Source organism: Rhodnius prolixus, unplaced genomic scaffold (assembly GCF_049639745.1).
Source record: "Rhodnius prolixus isolate KJV_2025 unplaced genomic scaffold, Rpr scaffold_13, whole genome shotgun sequence".
Taxonomy (NCBI): domain Eukaryota; kingdom Metazoa; phylum Arthropoda; class Insecta; order Hemiptera; family Reduviidae; genus Rhodnius; species Rhodnius prolixus.
Window position 1 is genome coordinate 2934462 of NW_027411583.1, and position 20194 is coordinate 2954655.

The following is a 20194-nucleotide window of genomic DNA, read 5'->3' on the forward strand; positions in this document are numbered from 1 at the left end:
GTAAGTTAGGTTAAGCTTAGTTGTAAGTGGTGCAATATGCCTTTCCCATATAAGAAGAAACTATAACTTAGGAATTTCAATGGATGGCTAAATAATCTAGTTTGTAAGATAGGTTAAGCTTAGTTGTAAGTTGGACAAGTTAGCCCCTGTCATATAAGAAGAAACCAAATCTTAGGAATTTCAATGGATGGCTAAAAAATCTAGTTTGTAAGATAGGTTAAGCTTAGTTGTAAGTTGGGCTGGATGCCCCTGCCATATAAGAAGAAACTATACCTTAGGAAATTCAATGGATGGCTAAATAACCTAGTTTGTAAGATAGGTTAAGCTTAGTTGTAAGTTGGACAAGTTAGCCCCTGTCATATAAGAAGAAACCAAATTTTAGGAATTTCAATGGATGGCTAAAAAATCTAGTTTGTAAGATAGGTTATGCTTAGTTGTAAGTTGGGCAGGATGCCCCTGTCATATAAGAAGAAACTATATCTTAGGAATTTCAATGGATGGCTAAAAAATCTAGTTTGTAAGATAGGTTAAGCTTAGTTGTAAGTTGGAAAAAGAATCCCCTGCCATATAAGAAGAAACCATATCTTTGGAATTTCAATGGTTGACTAAATTATCTAATTTGTAAGTTAGGTTAAGCTTAGTTGTAAGTTGGGCAGCATGCCCCTGCCATATAAGAAGAAACTATATCTTAGGAATTTCAATGGATGGCTAAAAAATCTAGTTTGTAAGATAGGTTAAGCTTAGTTGTAAGTTGGGCAGGATGCCCCTGCCGTATAAGAAGAAACTATATCTTAGGAATTTCAATGGATGGCTAAATAACCTAGTTTGTAAGTTAGGTTAAGCTTAGTTGTAAGTGGTGCAATATGCCTTTCCCATATAAGGAGAAACTATACCTTAGGAATTTCAATGGATGGCTAAATAACCTAGTTTGTAAGATAGGTTAAGCTTAGTTGTAAGTTGGGCAGTATGCCCCTGCCATATCGGAAGAAACCATATCTTAGGAATTTTAATGGGTTACTAAATTATCTAGTTGTAAGTTAGGTTAAGCTTAGTTGTAAGTTGGATAAGTGAGCCCCTATCATATAAGAAGAAACCATATCTTACAAACATCAATGGATGACTAAATTATCTAGTTTGTAAATTATGTTAAGCTTAGTTGTATGTTGGACAAGTTAGCCCCTGTCATATAAGAAGAAACTATATCTTAGGAATTTCAATGGATGGCTAAAAAATCTAGTTTGTAAGATAGGTTAAGCTTAGTTGTAAGTAGGGCAGGATGCCCCTGCCATATAAGAAGAAACCATATCTTCTGAATTTCAATGGATGACTAAATTATCTAATTTGTAAGTTAGGTTAAGCTTAGTTGTAAGTGGTGCAATATGCCTTTCCCATAAAAGAAGAAACTATACCTTAGGAGTTTCAATGGATGGCTAAAAAATCTAATTTGTAAGATAGGTTAAGCTTACTTGTAAGTTGGGCAGGATGCCCCTGCCGTATAAGAAGAAACTATATCTTAGGAATTTCAATAGATGGCTAAGTAACCTAGTTTGTAAGTTAGGTTAAGATTAGTTGTAAGTTGGGCACTATGCCCCTGCCGTATAAGAAGAAACTATATCTTAGGAATTTCAATGGATGGCTAAAAATCTAGTTTGTAAGATAGGTTAAGCTTAGTTGTAAGTTGGACAAATGAGCCCCTGCCATATAAGAAGAAACCATATCTTAGGAATTTCAATGGATGACTAAATTATCTAATTTGTAAGTTAGGTTAAGCTTAGTTGTAAGTTGGGCACTATGCCCCTGCCGTATAAGAAGAAACTATATCTTAGGAATTTCAATGGATGACTAAATTATCTAATTTGTAAGTTAGGTTAAGCTTAGTTGTAAGTGGTGCAATATGCCTTTCCCATATAAGGAGAAACTATATCTTAGGAATTTCAATGGATGGCTAAATAACCTAGTTTGTAAGATAGGTTAAGCTTAGTTGTAAGTTGGGCAGTATGCCCCTGCCATATCGGAAGAAACCATATCTTTGGAATTTTAATGGATGGCTAAAAAATCTAGTTGTAAGTTAGGTTAAGCTTAGTTGTAAGTTGGACAAGTTAGCCCCTGTCATATAAGAAGAAACCAAATCTTAGGAATTTCAATGGATGGCTAAAAAATCTAGTTTGTAAGATAGGTTAAGCTTAGTTGTAAGTTGGGCAGGATGCCCCTGCCATATAAGAAGAAACTGTACCTTAGGAAATTCAATGGATGGCTAAATAATCTATTTTGTAAGATAGGTTAAGCTTAGTTGTAAGTTGGACAAGTGGGCTTCTGCCATATAAGAAGAAACCATATCTTAGGAATTTCAATGGATGACTAAATTATCTAATTTGTAAGTTAGGTTAAGCTTAGTTGTAAGTGGTGCAATATGCCTTTCCCATAAAAGAAGAAACTATACCTTAGGAGTTTCAATGGATGGCTAAAAAATCTAGTTTGTAAGATAGGTTAAGCTTACTTGTAAGTTGGGCAGGATGCCCCTGCCGTATAAGAAGAAACTATATCTTAGGAATTTCAATGGATGGCTAAAAAATCTAGTTTGTAAGATAGGTTAAGCTTAGTTGTAAGTTGGACAAATGAGCCCCTGCCATATAAGAAGAAACCATATCTTAGGAATTTCAATGGATGACTAAATTATCTAATTTGTAAGTTAGGTTAAGCTTAGTTGTAAGTGGTGCAATATGCCTTTCCCATATAAGAAGAAACTATACCTTAGGAATTTCAATGGCTGGCTAAATAACCTAGTTTGTAAGATAGGTTAAGCTTAGTTGTAAGTTGGGCAGTATGCCCCTGCCATATCGGAAGAAACCATATCTTAGGAATTTTAATGGGTTACTAAATTATCTAGTTGTAAGTTAGGTTAAGCTTAGTTGTAAGTTGGATAAGTGAGCCCCTATCATATAAGAAGAAACCATATCTTACAAACATCAATGGATGACTAAATTATCTAGTTTGTAAATTATGTTAAGCTTAGTTGTATGTTGGACAAGTTAGCCCCTGTCATATAAGAAGAAACTATATCTTAGGAATTTCAATGGATGGCTAAAAAATCTAGTTTGTAAGATAGGTTAAGCTTAGTTGTAAGTAGGGCAGGATGCCCCTGCCATATAAGAAGAAACCATATCTTCTGAATTTCAATGGATGACTAAATTATCTAATTTGTAAGTTAGGTTAAGCTTAGTTGTAAGTGGTGCAATATGCCTTTCCCATAAAAGAAGAAACTATACCTTAGGAGTTTCAATGGATGGCTAAAAAATCTAGTTTGTAAGATAGGTTAAGCTTACTTGTAAGTTGGGCAGGATGCCCCTGCCGTATAAGAAGAAACTATATCTTAGGAATTTCAATGGATGGCTAAGTAACCTAGTTTGTAAGTTAGGTTAAGATTAGTTGTAAGTTGGGCACTATGCCCCTGCCGTATAAGAAGAAACTATATCTTAGGAATTTCAATGGATGGCTAAAAATCTAGTTTGTAAGATAGGTTAAGCTTAGTTGTAAGTTGGACAAATGAGCCCCTGCCATATTAGAAGAAACCATATCTTAGGAATTTCAATGGATGACTAAATTATCTAATTTGTAAGTTAGGTTAAGCTTAGTTGTAAGTTGGGCACTATGCCCCTGCCGTATAAGAAGAAACTATATCTTAGGAATTTCAATGGATGACTAAATTATCTAATTTGTAAGTTAGGTTAAGCTTAGTTGTAAGTGGTGCAATATGCCTTTCCCATATAAGGAGAAACTATATCTTAGGAATTTCAATGGATGGCTAAATAACCTAGTTTGTAAGATAGGTTAAGCTTAGTTGTAAGTTGGGCAGTATGCCCCTGCCATATCGGAAGAAACCATATCTTTGGAATTTTAATGGATGGCTAAAAAATCTAGTTGTAAGTTAGGTTAAGCTTAGTTGTAAGTTGGACAAGTTAGCCCCTGTCATATAAGAAGAAACCAAATCTTAGGAATTTCAATGGATGGCTAAAAAATCTAGTTTGTAAGATAGGTTAAGCTTAGTTGTAAGTTGGGCAGGATGCCCCTGCCATATAAGAAGAAACTGTACCTTAGGAAATTCAACGGATGGCTAAATAATCTATTTTGTAAGATAGGTTAAGCTTAGTTGTAAGTTGGACAAGTGGGCTTCTGTCATATAAGAAGAAACCAAATCTTAGGAATTTCAATGGATGGCTAAAAAATCTAGTTTCTAAGATAGGTTAAGCTTAGTTGTAAGTTGGGCAGGATGCCCCTGCCATATAAGAAGAAACCATATCTTAGGAATTTCAATGGATGACTAAATTATCTAATTTGTAAGTTAGGTTAAGCTTAGTTGTAAGTGGTGCAATATGCCTTTCCCATAAAAGAAGAAACTATACCTTAGGAGTTTCAATGGATGGCTAAAAAATCTAGTTTGTAAGATAGGTTAAGCTTACTTGTAAGTTGGGCAGGATGCCCCTGCCGTATAAGAAGAAACTATATCTTAGGAATTCCAATGGATGGCTAAAAAATCTAGTTTGTAAGATAGGTTAAGCTTAGTTGTAAGTTGGACAAATGAGCCCCTGCCATATAAGAAGAAACCATATCTTAGGAATTTCAATGGATGACTAAATTATCTAATTTGTAAGTTAGGTTAAGCTTAGTTGTAAGTGGTGCAATATGCCTTTCCCATATAAGAAGAAACTATACCTTAGGAATTTCAATGGCTGGCTAAATAACCTAGTTTGTAAGATAGGTTAAGATTAGTTGTAAGTTGGGCAGTATGCCCCTGCCATATCGGAAGAAACCATATCTTAGGAATTTTAATGGGTGACTAAATTATCTAGTTGTAAGTTAGGTTAAGCTTAGTTGTAAGTTGGATAAGTGAGCCCCAGCCATATAAGAAGAATCAATATCTTAGGAATTTCAATGGATGGCTAAAAAATCTAGTTTGTAAGATAGGTTAAGCTTAGTTGTAAGTTGGGCACTATGCCCCTGCCGTATAAGAAGAAACTATATCTTAGGAATTTCAATGGATGACTAAATTATCTAATTTGTAAGTTAGGTTAAGCTTAGTTGTAAGTGGTGCAATATGCCTTTCCCATAAAAGAAGAAACTATACCTTAGGAGTTTCAATGGATGGCTAAAAAATGTAGTTTGTAAGATAGGTTAAGTTTAGTTGTAAGTTGGAAAAATAAGCCTCTGCCATATAAGAAGATACCATATCTTAGGAATTTCAATGGATGACTAAATTATCTAATTTGTAAGTTAGGTTAAGCTTAGTTGTAAGTGGTGCAATATGCCTTTCCCATATAAGAAGAAACTATACCTTAGGAATTTCAATGGATGACTAAAAAATCTAGTTTGTAAGATAGGTTAAGCTTAGTTGTAAGTTGGGCAGGATGCCCCTGCCATATAAGAAGAAACTGTACCTTAGGAAATTCAATGGATGGCTAAATAATCTATTTTGTAAGATAGGTTAAGCTTAGTTGTAAGTTGGACAAGTGAGCCTCTGCCATATAAGAAGAAACAATATGTTAAGAATTTCAATGGATGGCCGATGTAATTAGTTTAGAAGTTAGCTTAGTTTGACCTAAGTGAAGTGTCCGTCCTTCATCTTAGAAGAAAACCATATCTTCGGAACCTCAGTAGTGGATCTCAAAGTAGTTGATAAGTAGTATTTTAAGGAAATTCTTTGGAACAAATTGTTTATTTAGTTACAAACTGACTTTAATAGTAATTTCAGTGCACGTCATCTAATGAATACACAACTTAAACTAATATAAGTGAACACTTCAATTTTTTTTTGCAGACTGTTGAAGTGTTCTTAGAGTATTGGTATATGTTTAAATTTCACTTGTATTTTTTTTTCTATTCTTATCATTATTGTGTTATATTTTCTTTTGGAACAGATAGAGTATATTTCCTGGCAATATATTTTTATTAATTGATTTTCGTTTTAATCTTAAAAAGAAGGTAGTATTTAGGTAAAAGAGTGACAATGATTGGAAGAAGAAAACGGTTGAACAGGTTAAAAGCGTACGCTGGTTACTGAGAAATTTGTCGGGATGGTTTCATTTCAAATTCGTCTAAGGATCTAACTAGATGATCTTTTCTAGTTATTATTGATAGTATTCTCAAAGCAGTCTTATTGTTTCTACATTAATAGGTTTGTAGTTAGTCGAAAATCTTTAGAGTTCTATCATTAATTATTGAAACACTTACTTTTACAAATTTTCTAGTATAATCTTTCGCTTCAATTTTAATTATAATTCCACTTATTTTACATTTTCATTTTCAATTAATATGGTGTAACTAATAGCATGATAATATTGCATGAAACAATTAAATCATTTCACTAACTGCATGTTCACTACTCACCTAAATGAATACTTGGAATTATAATTTTTTTAAACATTTTAGTGGCCACTAACAATGTTTTTACTCGGTTTTTTAAGACTAAATGTGAATCAAATGTACCTACTAATTAATTATTGTGTTACATTTATCTGGGATACACATCCTGCACAACACTTTGTGACAAAAATCACTGGCTCCGATTTTATACATTACACGTTTCATTGTTTTAAAATCTTTTGTTTCTTGGTTGATTTGTTTAATTTCAGGCTGGGGTTTCAGTTGTTAATCGCCTTCTTGTTGTTTCTAGAATTTCGTCTTCTTTGTTGGTTTTGCAGACTTTGTTTTCTTCAAGTCTGTATCTTTTTGTAAGCCCAATTACCCACTAGTCCAAAAACCCTTTTTTTCCGAACGCCTTTCTAATAATCCCCCTATTTCCCTAATTGCCCCATCCTATACATAACCTAGAAATCTAGGTTTAACTCATTCTAGTCATTGGTCTATGCAGACAGATCTCCCTGTATATCCCTCAATCACTAAACGATATTCTTACCCTATTCCCTTTTCCTCCAATTTTATCCCAATCCATTTTTCAAACTCCATTGTATGGAGTTCTACGTATCCCTATGCCTGCTTAAATGACCAACTAGAATGCGGATGTGGGTAGAAAGGCGTTTTTTGGGGAGCGAAAACTGATCTCTACCTCCTCGAGGTGCTCCCTGGGCAACTACTTTCGGGAGTAGGCTAACAGAGACAGTACATTTTTTAAAGCTCAAATGTAGCTTCAATTTAATTTTTTTCCAAATTTAATTAAACTTTATAAATAGAAATATATTCATTAACGATAAGCGAAATGATAAATTAGAACTGTTTTAAAAGGGTTTTAGAATATGGAAGTGTTATCTCGTGCAGTTTCGCGAAAGTTTCGAGATATATATGAAAAATTGCTAAATCAGAATATACCTCAACTCCTACAGTTCGAACTTGAAATAGAACTAATAATATTTCGTCAAGTTATTTCTACAGCAAGCGTGTTTAATTTGCAGCCCGTAAGTATACATCAGTTTATTAAAATACGCCTAAAACAAATTTATATAACCAAATTACATATTGATAAAACAGTAGAAACATTGCCAGACTTCATATAATTTGTCTAAATTTTATAATTAACAGATATGTTAACCTTTAATTTTCTCGAAATAAGAGAAAATGGACTTACACTACTTTCAAAATAAACGGTCCATTTAATCATGTTAGTGACTCTCAAGACTTGTATTTGACCACTCACATTTAACCACATTAGTGACTTATATAGGACTACCCAAAACTCACATTTAACTTGGTGACTATCTAGACTTAGTTGGACCACATTACACTTACATTTAAATATGTTGGTGACTCTCTATATAAGACCACCTTACACATATAACCATGCTGGTGACTCCAAGGTGGTCACCAACATGGTTAGAAGTGGGCGTAAGATGGTCCTATTAAGTCTTGTGAGTCATCAAGTTGGATAAAAGTGCTTGTAAGATGGTCTTATATAAGTCTCATGAGTCATCAAGTTGGGTAAAAGTGCTTGTAAGATGGTCTTATATAAATCTCGTGAGTCATCAAGTTGGTTAAAAGTGCGTTTAGGATGGTTCTATGTGAGTCTTGTGAGTCACCAACATGGTTAAATGTGAGCGTAAGGTGGTCCTATATAAGTCTTGTGAGTCACCATCATGGTTAAATGTGAGTTTAAAATTAACATTCTCGTTCAGGTAAAAAAAACACTTAGTTTTAAGAATTAGTTTTAATGAGGCTAGGATGACGTTATGGATGGGCAAAGTGGATATGGATGAAGGAGTGAAATTTTAATAGTCCTATAAATATTTTGGATATAATAGTAAATGGCTCAGCCGTCAATGGAGAAAAGAAATTGTTCTAGGCAATTTCGGTTTGTTGAAATTGGTTCTTTCGTTGTCACAAAATCTTATAGTTGTTGTTTTTTCCTATTCTTTTTTTTACGAATATGTTGATTGGATTTATTGTAGTTTGTATATTCTCGCAATTGGATTCAGTGAATTGATACTCCTAAAAATGAATCACATGGACTTTCTAAAAACAATAGGTTCCTTCAGTCACAGACCCAGTCGATAATAATCTCAATTGATTAATCCTCCCTGCTACTCTTCATTAGTGCGGAATATTTTTGGAAGAAGATTTTTGAACTCTGCTCTGACCCTCTATATTTATCATTAGCATCTATAGATTTTATTGTTACTCTCCTGGCAGAGACTTTGTTAATTATTTGAGCATTTATTCCTCCTTAAACTCATTAGTATTAATACCCTCTAATTCAACCATCCTTATGTTTTTTATCACCAATTATCACCTGTTGGAATTTCGTGAAGTTATGCTATGATTTTAGATTAGCAAGTTTAAGCCCAACGTATATTATACTCATTAGGTCGGCTAGTTTTGTATGTAGAGTATCAGGAAAAATGGAAAAATGCTAAATCCTCAATACTATTACATGAATTTCCTTGTACTCGGTTGCTAACATGGTAATTTTATGCCAAGCGTATATTATACTCATTAGGTCGGCTAGTTTTGTATTGAGAGTTTCAGGAAAAATGGAAAAATGCTAAATCCTCAATACCATTACATGAATTTCCTTCTACTTGGTTGCTAACATGGTAATTTTATGCCGAGCGTATATTATACTCATTAGGTCGGCTTGGTTTGTATATAGAGTTTCATTAAGAAAGAAAAAAAGCATAATCTTTATTACTTTTACATGAATTTCGTTATTTTGATCGAATATTGAACATATTAAAACTGTCCGGTAGGACAGTTGTATAAGGGTTGATCGTCAAAAACTGCACGAAAAAGCGTAACGTTGAAAAACACCCAACTTTAACATTTTTTTTCTCTTTTTCTATAAAAGATGAAATTCCCAAATTTTCTTTAAAATATAGGGCAAACCCTCCTTTATAACTGTATTTAAAATATAAATAAATTCAAAACGCTATATTGAATAATCTAAAAGATAGTTTGAGACGCTTTGTTCTAGAAAGGATTGTGAAGTCTTTCTGTGGTATGACAAAATTAATAGTAAAGCTTAATTTTTCGGTATCGAGCTGAGTGATGTTTTTAGTAAGTAGTAAGTGATATTGTCATCCAATAAAAGTTTGACAGCAGTGCATTTAAGCACAAAGTCACCTTTGAGCCAATCTATTATTACCTTCAATGTATTTTCATATTAGCATAAAGTAATTGCAGAAGATTGAAGTCTTACTGTGGATTGATGGATACAATGGATTGGCATGGCAGAGGAACAACGTTAGATTTGTAGACAAGACTCCACATCTTCAACTTCTTATAAAAATAGTAAATTTTTATTGATTTAATTATGGAAATTTTAGTTACATTATTTGGTAAATGGTAAAATATCAATACATCTTATGGAGATCTATTAGGAATTTCCCTCGCTTGTTGTACCAATATTATTGTCCCATAATTATAGTTTCATAAGATTGGTTGGTTCTATTATACATAGTGTGGAATTTATAAGTATATTATTTTGGTATTTGCTCTAATTAAATCAAAGAATAAATCAGAAATTGAAGCCCTTACATTTAACGTAAAGAAATTGGGCGACCTTATTACAAATTCTGTACATTCTGCTCTAACATTTAAATTAAAAATAGAAAAAATTAAGACGTATTAACATGCCAGTGCTATCTAGCGGGAACAGCTAGAACTAGAAAGAAGTAATTACGTAGAAACTAGTTCTAGTGATCACCGCTAGGTAGCATTAACATGTATTTTGACACTATTAAAATAAACATTAAATAACCTCCTAACTAAACAACTGTCTGGCAAGGCAGTGGAATAAAAAGAATATTTGGTTTTGTCCAAATTTTCACTTTATCGTGTAGCAACAGTAATTATTTGCCTTATTTAATAAATGTTCTTCACCCACGTTGATAAACATTTTATATCGTCAGTATTTTAAAAAGAAGTTTTCCTCTAAAAAAATTTCCATGTTTAAAATTCACCGTTTACCTCATAATTTGATGATTTTTTATTTATGATTATTAGTTTTCTAGTTGATGCTGCTGTAACTAAGTCAGTGAGAACTTTACATACCTTAGAAAATTGTATTGTCTATTTACATTAAGCGATAACTTCCTAGGAAATTAAAAAACTTGTTTTTGCATCATTACTGCGTTAAGGACTTCTTACAGGTAAGCTACATTGTTTGTGTATAATTTTATTTTTAATTACGAGTTGATGTGATTAGTAGTGTTTATAAAATTGACATGTTTCCAAGACAGTTGATAGTAGGTGCATTTTAATTGTACGCATGTAATTTTAAAAAGTTAATTTTAGTCTTCATTATTTTGTTTCATAAAAATGTTTCAACGGTCACAAGTAGGTAGATTTAGTTCGTAACATGTTAATTATTTTATTACTGTGAAAGTAAATATCTAATTAAGATTATGTATTTGGGAATTATGAACTTCCATGTAAATATTAACATTTCCCTCATTTAAAAGGGAGAGTAATCTCCATGAAATTTAAATTAATAATATAAAGTTTAATAACGTCCTAGAATTATGGACCTTGGATATGCAAGGTTCGCACCAGTAGTTTTAAATTCTAACTTATTGAAAATTGATTTTTTTTTAAATATTTGTAAATTACAATGAAAACAATGGTATAAATAAGAGATTATATAATTTTTATTTTTGTTCTCAGCGTTCTTTCGACATTCTAATGGTAATTTGGAACTAGTTCTATTCAGACAAATGGCTGAGTTGATGACATTCATGACATTTTATCCAGTGTAACACATTTTAACTCCTATAGTAACAGTAAGTACATGTTTTCAGCTTACAGCATGTTGTTTCTTAGTTAGATATTAGTTAAGATATGTCTTATTATCTAAAGATAAATAATGAAGTATACAGCAATAGATTAGATACCTAGAAAGTGCAATGATTTGCCTAAGTTCAAACTATCCAGAAGGTACATGAACTTAGATTTACGTTTAAAAAAAAGTGCTTTTGCTTACTCTTTTAATGATTCTCTTTCATCTTAGGGCTTTTTGGATCAAATTGGTTTACTGAAGTGAATTATTAAGTCATAAATATTAGTGTTGTACAGATTGCACATTCAGAATATTTAATTATATTATTTTGTTGGTCTTTTTACTTCTTTAAAACTGAACTTTTTGCAACAATTAATTCAAGTATTTCAAATAGGAAGATTGAGCGCGTGGTCTTCTGCTATTTCATTATTTCGCTTTCCATTATTTCACCCATTTTATTATTTTGAAGGATCCTTCTATACTTCCAGCAAGTACAGCCGTATTTATGGTAAGGTAATTCGCACCCATTCTATTTTGATGATAAACTAAACTAGATTCTCTAATTGAGGAACTGTTCTTCAAGTATTCTTATCTATTATTTACTCGTTCAGAGGAGTACTACATAATCTAAAACTTTTTTCATATAAATTTTTATCTTTGTAGCTGAAAAAAAGTTTTTAGTTTTGGTGAAAGGTTTTAATTTGATTGAAATTCTGTTATATTTAACGATCACAGAACTATTTCTATTCTGTATAAAAAATAATTAAAAATTTAGAATATTAGTAGCATGTTTGTTGTTGTATGAATAAATGATATGTTTTTTGAAAATATATATTTCATTTTCTTTGAAAGAAAGGGTTAGGTTGTTTAAAAAATGATTTAAACTTTCATATCAATGCTTTAGTTTTATTGCAGTCAAATTTATCAATTATTATAAATGTTTTTTTATTCCTAGATCCTTAATTCAAGCTAAACTCAGTAAAAACTAATTATTTTATGTACATAAATATTGATTGTACATAATGTTGATTTTCAGATTAAATACCTCTGATACTGGAGTACTGCCTGCAAAACTGTTCAATAGAAGCCCAAGTGAAATAGACGTAAATCATCTATCCAAGGAAATTTTTGTGATGAATCAATTAATAAAACAAATATTACGTAGTTACTACAGTAGGGTTTATAAATTTAATACTGATTCCTCCTGTCCGCTATGTGGAAAAAATCAAGATGACCTAATTCATTTCCTAATTATCTGCCCGATGTTAGATGTCTTAAGATCCAAGTATTTACATATGTACAATATTAACTTTTCTTCCTGTATACAACCTGAAATTTTGTTGGAGAACCTGTTATGTTTCGACTCGGTAAATAAAGTAAAATATATGTATTTTTTTGTAATTAAGTAAGTAAAGTAATCGCCTATTTTTTCAGGCGGGGCTTAACGTCCAACTACCAATTAGGTGTCGTGGACGGAGGCGACTAGCAATCATACTTTACTGTAAATTTCTTTTTATTAACCATTAAATAAAATCCAAGGCCTAAAGACCGGGAATCGAACCCAGTACCACAATGCATATTAGCTTCGCAGGTCTCGCCTCTAACCGCTCGGCTACCGTGGCGCCTTTTGATTATTGCTAGTTGAAAACTTTTTGTAATTAATTCTATAAAAATTAGAAATTTGTTTCATTAATTTAATAGGTTTTTTGTTATTTGTAAAAGTGAATTTATTTTTGTTTTTGTTGTTTTTGTTATGTATTATAACTATAAAGGCATGGGCCAACCCCTCGCTACAATTCTAAATTATAAGCGAGTAAAATAAATAAATAATTAAGTTACTATACATAATATGCACGTTAATTTTACAATGTAATGTTAGAATTTTTACTTCAAATTGTTCTTTGTTTTTAATAAAATGCTTAATTTGTTTGCTGTATAAAAAAAATTATAAATTTAAAAAAAGAATCTAATTTATTCTCCTATTTCATCTCAAAAAAAAAAACAAAAAATGGAAAAGTTCAAAAATCTTCGATTAGGAACAGACAACAGGATGAAAGAAATAATTTCCAAAAATAAAAATAAACTGTTAAAGATGTTTTATAACATGTTTGTACATATTTATTGTTGAAAAGCGTTTAATTAAAAAAAAAGAATAAAAAGGAAATCCTGAAAAAAGGTTACAAATAGTTGCGTGAGTGGAGGGAATAAAAAATAAAACCTTTAAAAAACCATTGGAAAAAATAGAAATCGTCTTCTACTTTCACCGGAACGCTCCTGTTTGGTATTTGAATTTTTGAATTGAGGCCAATGGTATAATGTACAGCTAGGAACGATCTTTTTTAAAAGTAAGACGTAAAAAGCTACAGAAAAAGCCAATAGTCGTCTAATATTTGCGTTTTTTTTTTTAACAAAAAATACAGTAAAGATGGAATTACCCATGAAAAACTTTTGACAATAATTGTGGAACTCTTCTTTGATTTACTTCTCAAGTAATAACCGCAATTTTTTCACTTGGTGTACATAGCTGTATATTTTTACTAATTAAAGGTTGCTTACACTCTTTTTTTTAAATTTAATCACACATAGATATATGTATGAGATTCACATATTTATATTATTCTTTTATTTGGCTAGTGGATAATGATTTATAACTTAGATGATACCCTTGGTTTTAGAAAACCTTGCCCCCTAATTGCATAAACAGTGTTTCATTCTAGCTATGTCACATTTAGTTACACCTGTCAGGATAAAAAATTCTCCCCTTCGAAAAAACAAGGTTTGATTGAGGGGTACAAAATTGTTTCTAGAAATGCTTTAGTAAGCACAGCATGTTAATTAATGTATAAAAATGAGAGTTATTCAAATAATAGCTCTAAGTAAAGACAAAGTTCTTAAATAACGCATGCGTGTTGATTTGTAGAAAGTAGAAAGGCTGTCGCACTATTGTAACAGTGATGATACCTTTGTAGTGTGATTCCTACATAGCATTGAGCCTTCGGTGAATTAGGTAAGGGAAATAAAAAAAGTAATTTACTTTCCATACGATTTACCTTATCGTTGCTCAGACTTCTATTCTAAACTTAAATTTCTATAAATTCCGATAAAAATACGTCAAATAATAAGTAAGATTATATTAATTTTCATCCAGATAAGTAGATGGTAACCGCACATACATTTTCGGCAAAACATGCTGTTAATATGCATAAGTATTGAAAGATCTTTATTCGTTTTTTAACTGTTGAATCAAGTTTGATTTAATTTTAGTCAACACCAGGCGTTAATTGCGAACTTTCCTTTACGAGTATATTCACTATCGTTCCCTAAATTTGATTGCCAAAAGTATGTATTATAACATACAGTGCAGGGCACACCGGATAGTGGAGTCACTATGTTAGTAGATTCGAAGGAGTTGAAATTTAGGAACATAATTAAGTTCTCTCTTATTAATATCTGCATAAAACTATTTTTTTTTTTCGTGGGAATGTATTTCGAATAACGTTATACGTATGCTTGTCTTACTTTTGGTTAGAGTAAAGACTCATTAACTTTTGTTGTGATTATTGGATTCGATTCAAGTGATTACTTTTTTATTTTCTATCTATTGCGAATTGCCTGATTAGGCTTGCTGATTTAGGCCTTTTTACGCTTTGTAATGTTTTGTTCAGAATTCTTTTGGGGATAGATTGAAGTGTATGTTACTTTATATGATTGGCCAAGGAAGTGTTCTCATCTCAATCGAAGTAATTTTCTTTCAGTTTTAAAGAAGGTAAGTCCTTTATCAAGTTTGCTTCACGTGCAATCCGTTGTGATAACATTCTAAATTTAAGTGTATTTTCGTCGATTAATAGAAGTAGTAACTAGCATTTTATCTTTTTGTTTATGTGTGTAAGTTTAGTTTATTTTAAGGCACAAATTTAAAGAGTTGCAATTTAATTTTATTATTTTTCATTAGTCCATTTCATTGCTATTTGTAGAATTTGTTTACAAAAACATTTATAGTAGATTTTCGTTCGATTGGAATCATATCGTAATTAACATAGGGGCTTTTTAGAAGAATAGTTGGGGTCGATCTTAGTAGTGTTACATTTCCAGCGGAATCTATTGTATTTAAATATATTTAATAATAGCTGACTATAATTTATCATAATTTGTATGGAAAGGAATTGTTTTTAGTAGGCTGTATTGCTAGAAGCTCAACATAGTTGAGCAACACGTTTTGGTATCTGTAGTGTCTATTACTCTAAGACTATTAGTCAATAATTTAGGTGGATGATTATTTTCTCCATTCTAATTTTTAAGAAAAATTTAAGGGTCACAATTTTTGTGTTGAAATGAAGGCCTTCACTTCAACTCTTCAGCTCTTTCTGTTGGTTTTTCATCTCAAGATTATTTATTTATTTCTGACTTCTCATTTTATTTTTCTTGTATAAATAAGTAATTATCTGTAAGGTGAGATCTCTGATTTAGATTTACGAAAATCAAGGATGAACGGTTTGCTGTTGACTTTCGTATCTTCTCCTTCACGCTGACACCTTTATTCACATTGAAGTTTCGTTATTTCGTACCCACTTGACTTCTTTAATATACGTACAAACTTTATAAAAATGGTATTTTTATTTCATTGACAATTGAAGTAATATTAAAATACTGTACGCTATAACATCATTGGTCTAATTTAGTGGCAAAGCCTGAACTTCATTCATAATTTCGATATCAAAATTGCACTAGAAAAGGTTTCAATGAAATTCTTTTGTTCTTTAGCTGGAACCTTCGCCCAAGAACTGTCCTTTTTCGACTTGCTTGTTACATAGATGGCCTTTCCTCACATCCAGCAAATAAGTTGAGATAATTCGTATCTATTTCTACATTCCATTAAATAAATCAATGATGAAATCTCCATACCTACCATGTTATCTTATGGAGCTGTTCTTCATATAATCGTATCCATTGTTTATTACATCTAAAGCATTTTAACATCAATTAAACTTTTATCCCAATAAATTAAATATTTTCCTTTGAATCTGAATAAAAAGTTTTAATTTCGTTCCAAAGAAGCTTTAAATTAGATTGAAAAAATAAGACGTCAAACATTCATATTTAATCAAACTATTTTTCTGCGGAACTAAACATCTTTAACTAATGAAACTTGTTTTCAACAACTATCTATAATTAATCCAATTGACAATGAAAACATATTAATTCATCGAAATTAAAATTATTTTAATTGATAAGTTCTTTAACAAATAGGTTTTCTTCAACACAAATTAAACCTTTTTACGAGTTAGTTGCAGAAAGGTTTAATTTGTTACAGACTTAACTAAGATTTGGTATGTAAAATGCTACTGTATTACAATAAGTGTGAATGAATTTCTATGATTTACTAAGGTTTTAATACATGAAAACTTTCAGCCCTTGGCCGACTCGCAGCCCAGTAAAGCTGAGACATAATCTAAAATGATTACTTTTGAGGGAATTTCTTTGAATGCTGCAGCACTTCCGTAAATAAGAGGTGATTCCCATCCATCTCTATTCCTGCAATATCCCAATAAGGAAATCTACCTACCACTCTGTGGTGTTGTCTTCCAGGTAATCTTATCCAATATTTATTAAAACTTGAGCTTTTTAACGTGATTAAACTTTTTTGTACGTATCCTGTTGAATCGAAATGAGTAAAGATTCAGTGTTGAAGAAAGTTTTATTTGACTGAAAAATTGAAAGGTACAAAACAAAAAATGACGAGTATTTATTTAAAAAATGTTTATTTTATTTAAAAGATTACAGAATAGAATAGAATAGCTTAATTGGACGAATATTTATACAATCTTGTATTAAATAAATAAAAAGGTACTGAAAAACAGAAAGCATTTTCGGCTTGGTAAATTACCGTCAGCCTGGAGTTGCTGGTATATTTACATAACTGAGAAAACAAAAAAAAATAATAATAATAAAAAATAGGCAAAATTCAACTAAAAAATAATATTTCTTCTGATTTACAATTTATATGTTTTCAGCTGTTATATTCAGCTATGAGAAAAGCCCGATCCTTGTAAGCGGTAAAGTGGTAATAGAATAACTGCTTCAGTCTTCCACCATTCAACAGGAATATAACTTAAGAAAGAGTTAGATCCTTTTTCCCCAGCCACTTTATTCTGTATTCGGTCCCGACTGGACAAACTCCCACATAGTGATAGAAATCCTCCTGTTCTTCTCTAATACAAAGGGCACATAGTCTCTGTTGCTCTGATCTAATTACATTGTTATTAAGAGAGATTAATTGCCCACGTAATATAAAGATCACTCTTATGAAGTTCAAGTTCATCACTTATGTAGCGCCTGCCTGCTGGATCCAGCATAAGATCTTTTTATAAACAATGGAATCTGGACTCATTTGCCCTCTCAACCATTGCACTCAGAAATTCTGTTTTAAGGTTAGCGAGAATGTCATCTAAATTTATGTCCTCATAATGTGAAAAAGTAATACCATACTTGTACACAAATCAAGGTTATCCTTGTGCCAATAAATATTATATTTAATTATTTCCTTTAAAATATTACAGTAAACTACTATTTTGAAAATGAATTAAGTTCATATAATTACTAACACAATGCTTTACTTTCTTGCGTTTTCTTTCTAAAAGATTTATCTATTTTTATTTAAACCTTAACAAAGTAACATTGATTTCCAAAGAGGTTGAGTTTGATTTGTTGGACGGTTCAGTAGACGAACAGTCTATCTCATTGTATAATGTTATTATTCAGAGTTGAAACAGGCGAAACTGGAGTGCTTCCTGCAAAGAATGTTCATCGAATTAAGCCAAAGTCAAAAAGACGTTGGAAAACATCTATCCAATTGCAACTCTTCCAATTCTTTTATTATTTAGTCTATTATTTGTTTAAGTTTGAAAATGTAATGTAAATTTTAATTTTATAATGTAGATAATTTTAAGAATCATTTCCTAAAAGATGTAATTGAATTTAAAATGTTTTTGTAATACAAAAGAAAAAAAAGTATAATTAGCAGCAAAATAAAGAATTATCTATAAATTTTTAAAAACGTCATTATATATTTTCTCTTTTTCCCGTAAATTTCTTATTTTTATTATATTTGCAAAAAACAAAGTTAAAAGAGACTAAAAATGATAAGAGGCAAATAAAGTAATGTACAGGTACGTACGTATAAAACTAAAAATTCGGTTTACATTAAACAAAAAAAATAAAATAAAGTAATAGTACGAAAAAATGGCGTCAGAGAGCGTTAAAAAGCATAAAAAGTAAAAAAAGTTGAAAAAATTGCATCAGAAAGACATAAAAATAAAAAAGGAAAATTAGTTCACAAATTCGCCACCAGGTTGCAACACTTACTGGACTTGTTTACATTGTAAACAAAATTTAGTTCACATGTTTGCCACCAGGTTGCAACTAACACTTTATATACAACAGCCAAACAAAATGTCTCCTCAGTACGACGGCAGAGTCGTACTCGTGAGGAGGGGGCCATGTCGCTCGTCACTCCAAAAATATCATCTAGTCAAAACACCTCTCTTCACATAAACAATCTTGACAATATGTCATGGGTAATGGTTAGGGAGATGCGTCCACCTCGACGGTCAGAAGGCGTATGTTCGCCCCACCCGGCCCGGCCCGCGCGGCGAACTTTCTTATATACCCTCTGGATGGCGTCAAATCACCATGACAACGAGCTCCCCCCTACTTTTAGTTCCTCCAGCTGTCACTAGATTGCTCGTGCTATCTGTTTTTCCTCTCGTAGCCTTCCTTGCCCACTCTCAAGACTTTGGCAGCCATTGTTGCAACCTTGCTATATTCTTACACACTCACATGACTTTGGCAGCCATTGTTGTCAACTTGTAACTTGCTAAACACTCTCTAGACTTCGGTGGCCATTGTTGTAACCTTGCTTAATGCTTCTTATATACTCTCAAGACTCTTGCACCCATTTCAAGTTCTTTTTATATTTTTTTATATAAATTTAAAGATTAGAAGGAAAAATAAATAAAATATTGTAATAATTAATTCGTTTATTAAATATTTATAATTATTTAAACATTTTTTTACAATAAATTTTTATAAAATCTTTACATCCATTATCTAATATTTTGTTGACGACTCACAAGACTTATATAGGACCATCTTACGCTCACATTTAACCATGTTGGTCACTCTCAAGACTTATACAGGACCTCCTTAAACTCACATTTAACCATGATGGTGACTCACAAGACTTATACAGGACCTCCATAAACTCACATTTAACCATGTTGGTCACTCTCAAGACTTATACAGGACCTCCATAAACTCACATTTAACCATGATGGTGACTCACAAGACTTATACAGGACTCCATAAACTCACATTTAACCATGTTGGTCACTCTCAAGACTTATACAGGACCTCCTTAAACTCACATTTAACCATGATGGTGACTCACAAGACTTATATAGGACCATCTTACACGCTCTTTTTATCAACTTGTTGACTCTCAAGACATTAAAGGACTACCTTACGCTCACATTTAACCATGTTGGTGACTCACAAGACTCACATAGAACCATCCTAAACGCACTTTTAACCAACTTGATGACTCACGAGATTTATATAAGACCATCTTACAAGCACTTTTACCCAACTTGATGACTCATGAGACTTATATAAGACCATCTTACAAGCACTTTTATCCAACTTGATGACTCACAAGACTTAATAGGACCATCTTACGCCCACTTCTAACCATGTTGGTGACCACCTTGGAGTCACCAGCACGGTTATATGTGTAAGGTGGTCTTATATAGAGAGTCACCAACATATTTAAATTTAAGTGTAATGTGGTCCAACTAAGTCTAGATAGTCACCAAGTTAAATGTGAGTTTTGGGTAGTCCTATATAAGTCACTAACGTGGTTAAATGTGAGTGGTCAAATACAAGTCTTGAGAGTCACTAACATGATTAAATGGACCGTTT

The 20194-nt window shown here is 31.8% G+C and overlaps 1 protein-coding gene across 6 annotated transcripts; it reads left to right on the top strand.

The window, feature by feature from the left end:
- Positions 1-10192: 10192 nt before the first annotated feature.
- On the top strand, positions 10193-18111 carry LOC141447945 (uncharacterized). Of its 6 annotated transcripts, none has more exons than XR_012454701.1 (6): positions 10194-10347; positions 10447-10592; positions 11107-11222; positions 12255-12585; positions 16628-16804; positions 17230-18111. XR_012454701.1 is itself a non-coding variant. In XM_074115921.1 (6 exons), the coding sequence occupies exons 4-6, from the start codon at positions 11724-11726 to the stop codon at positions 16664-16666; spliced, it is 378 nt and encodes a 125-aa protein (XP_073972022.1). In that variant the 5' UTR covers positions 10194-10347; positions 10447-10592; positions 11107-11222; positions 11613-11723; the 3' UTR covers positions 16667-18111. The 6 variants fall into 6 exon arrangements, 1 of the variants encoding a protein (XP_073972022.1); XR_012454702.1 differs by having other exon boundaries at positions 17978-18111; XM_074115921.1 differs by adding an exon at positions 11613-11731 and having other exon boundaries at positions 16628-18111.
- Positions 18112-20194: the final 2083 nt, after the last annotated feature.

What these genes read in the sequence shown, in the direction of transcription:
- LOC141447945 (XM_074115921.1), top strand. An exon ending in ACCTGTTATGTTTCGACTCG is followed by an intron (nt 12,586 to 16,627) that starts GTAAATAAAGTA and finishes GAAAACTTTCAG; the next exon opens with CCCTTGGCCGACTCGCAGCC.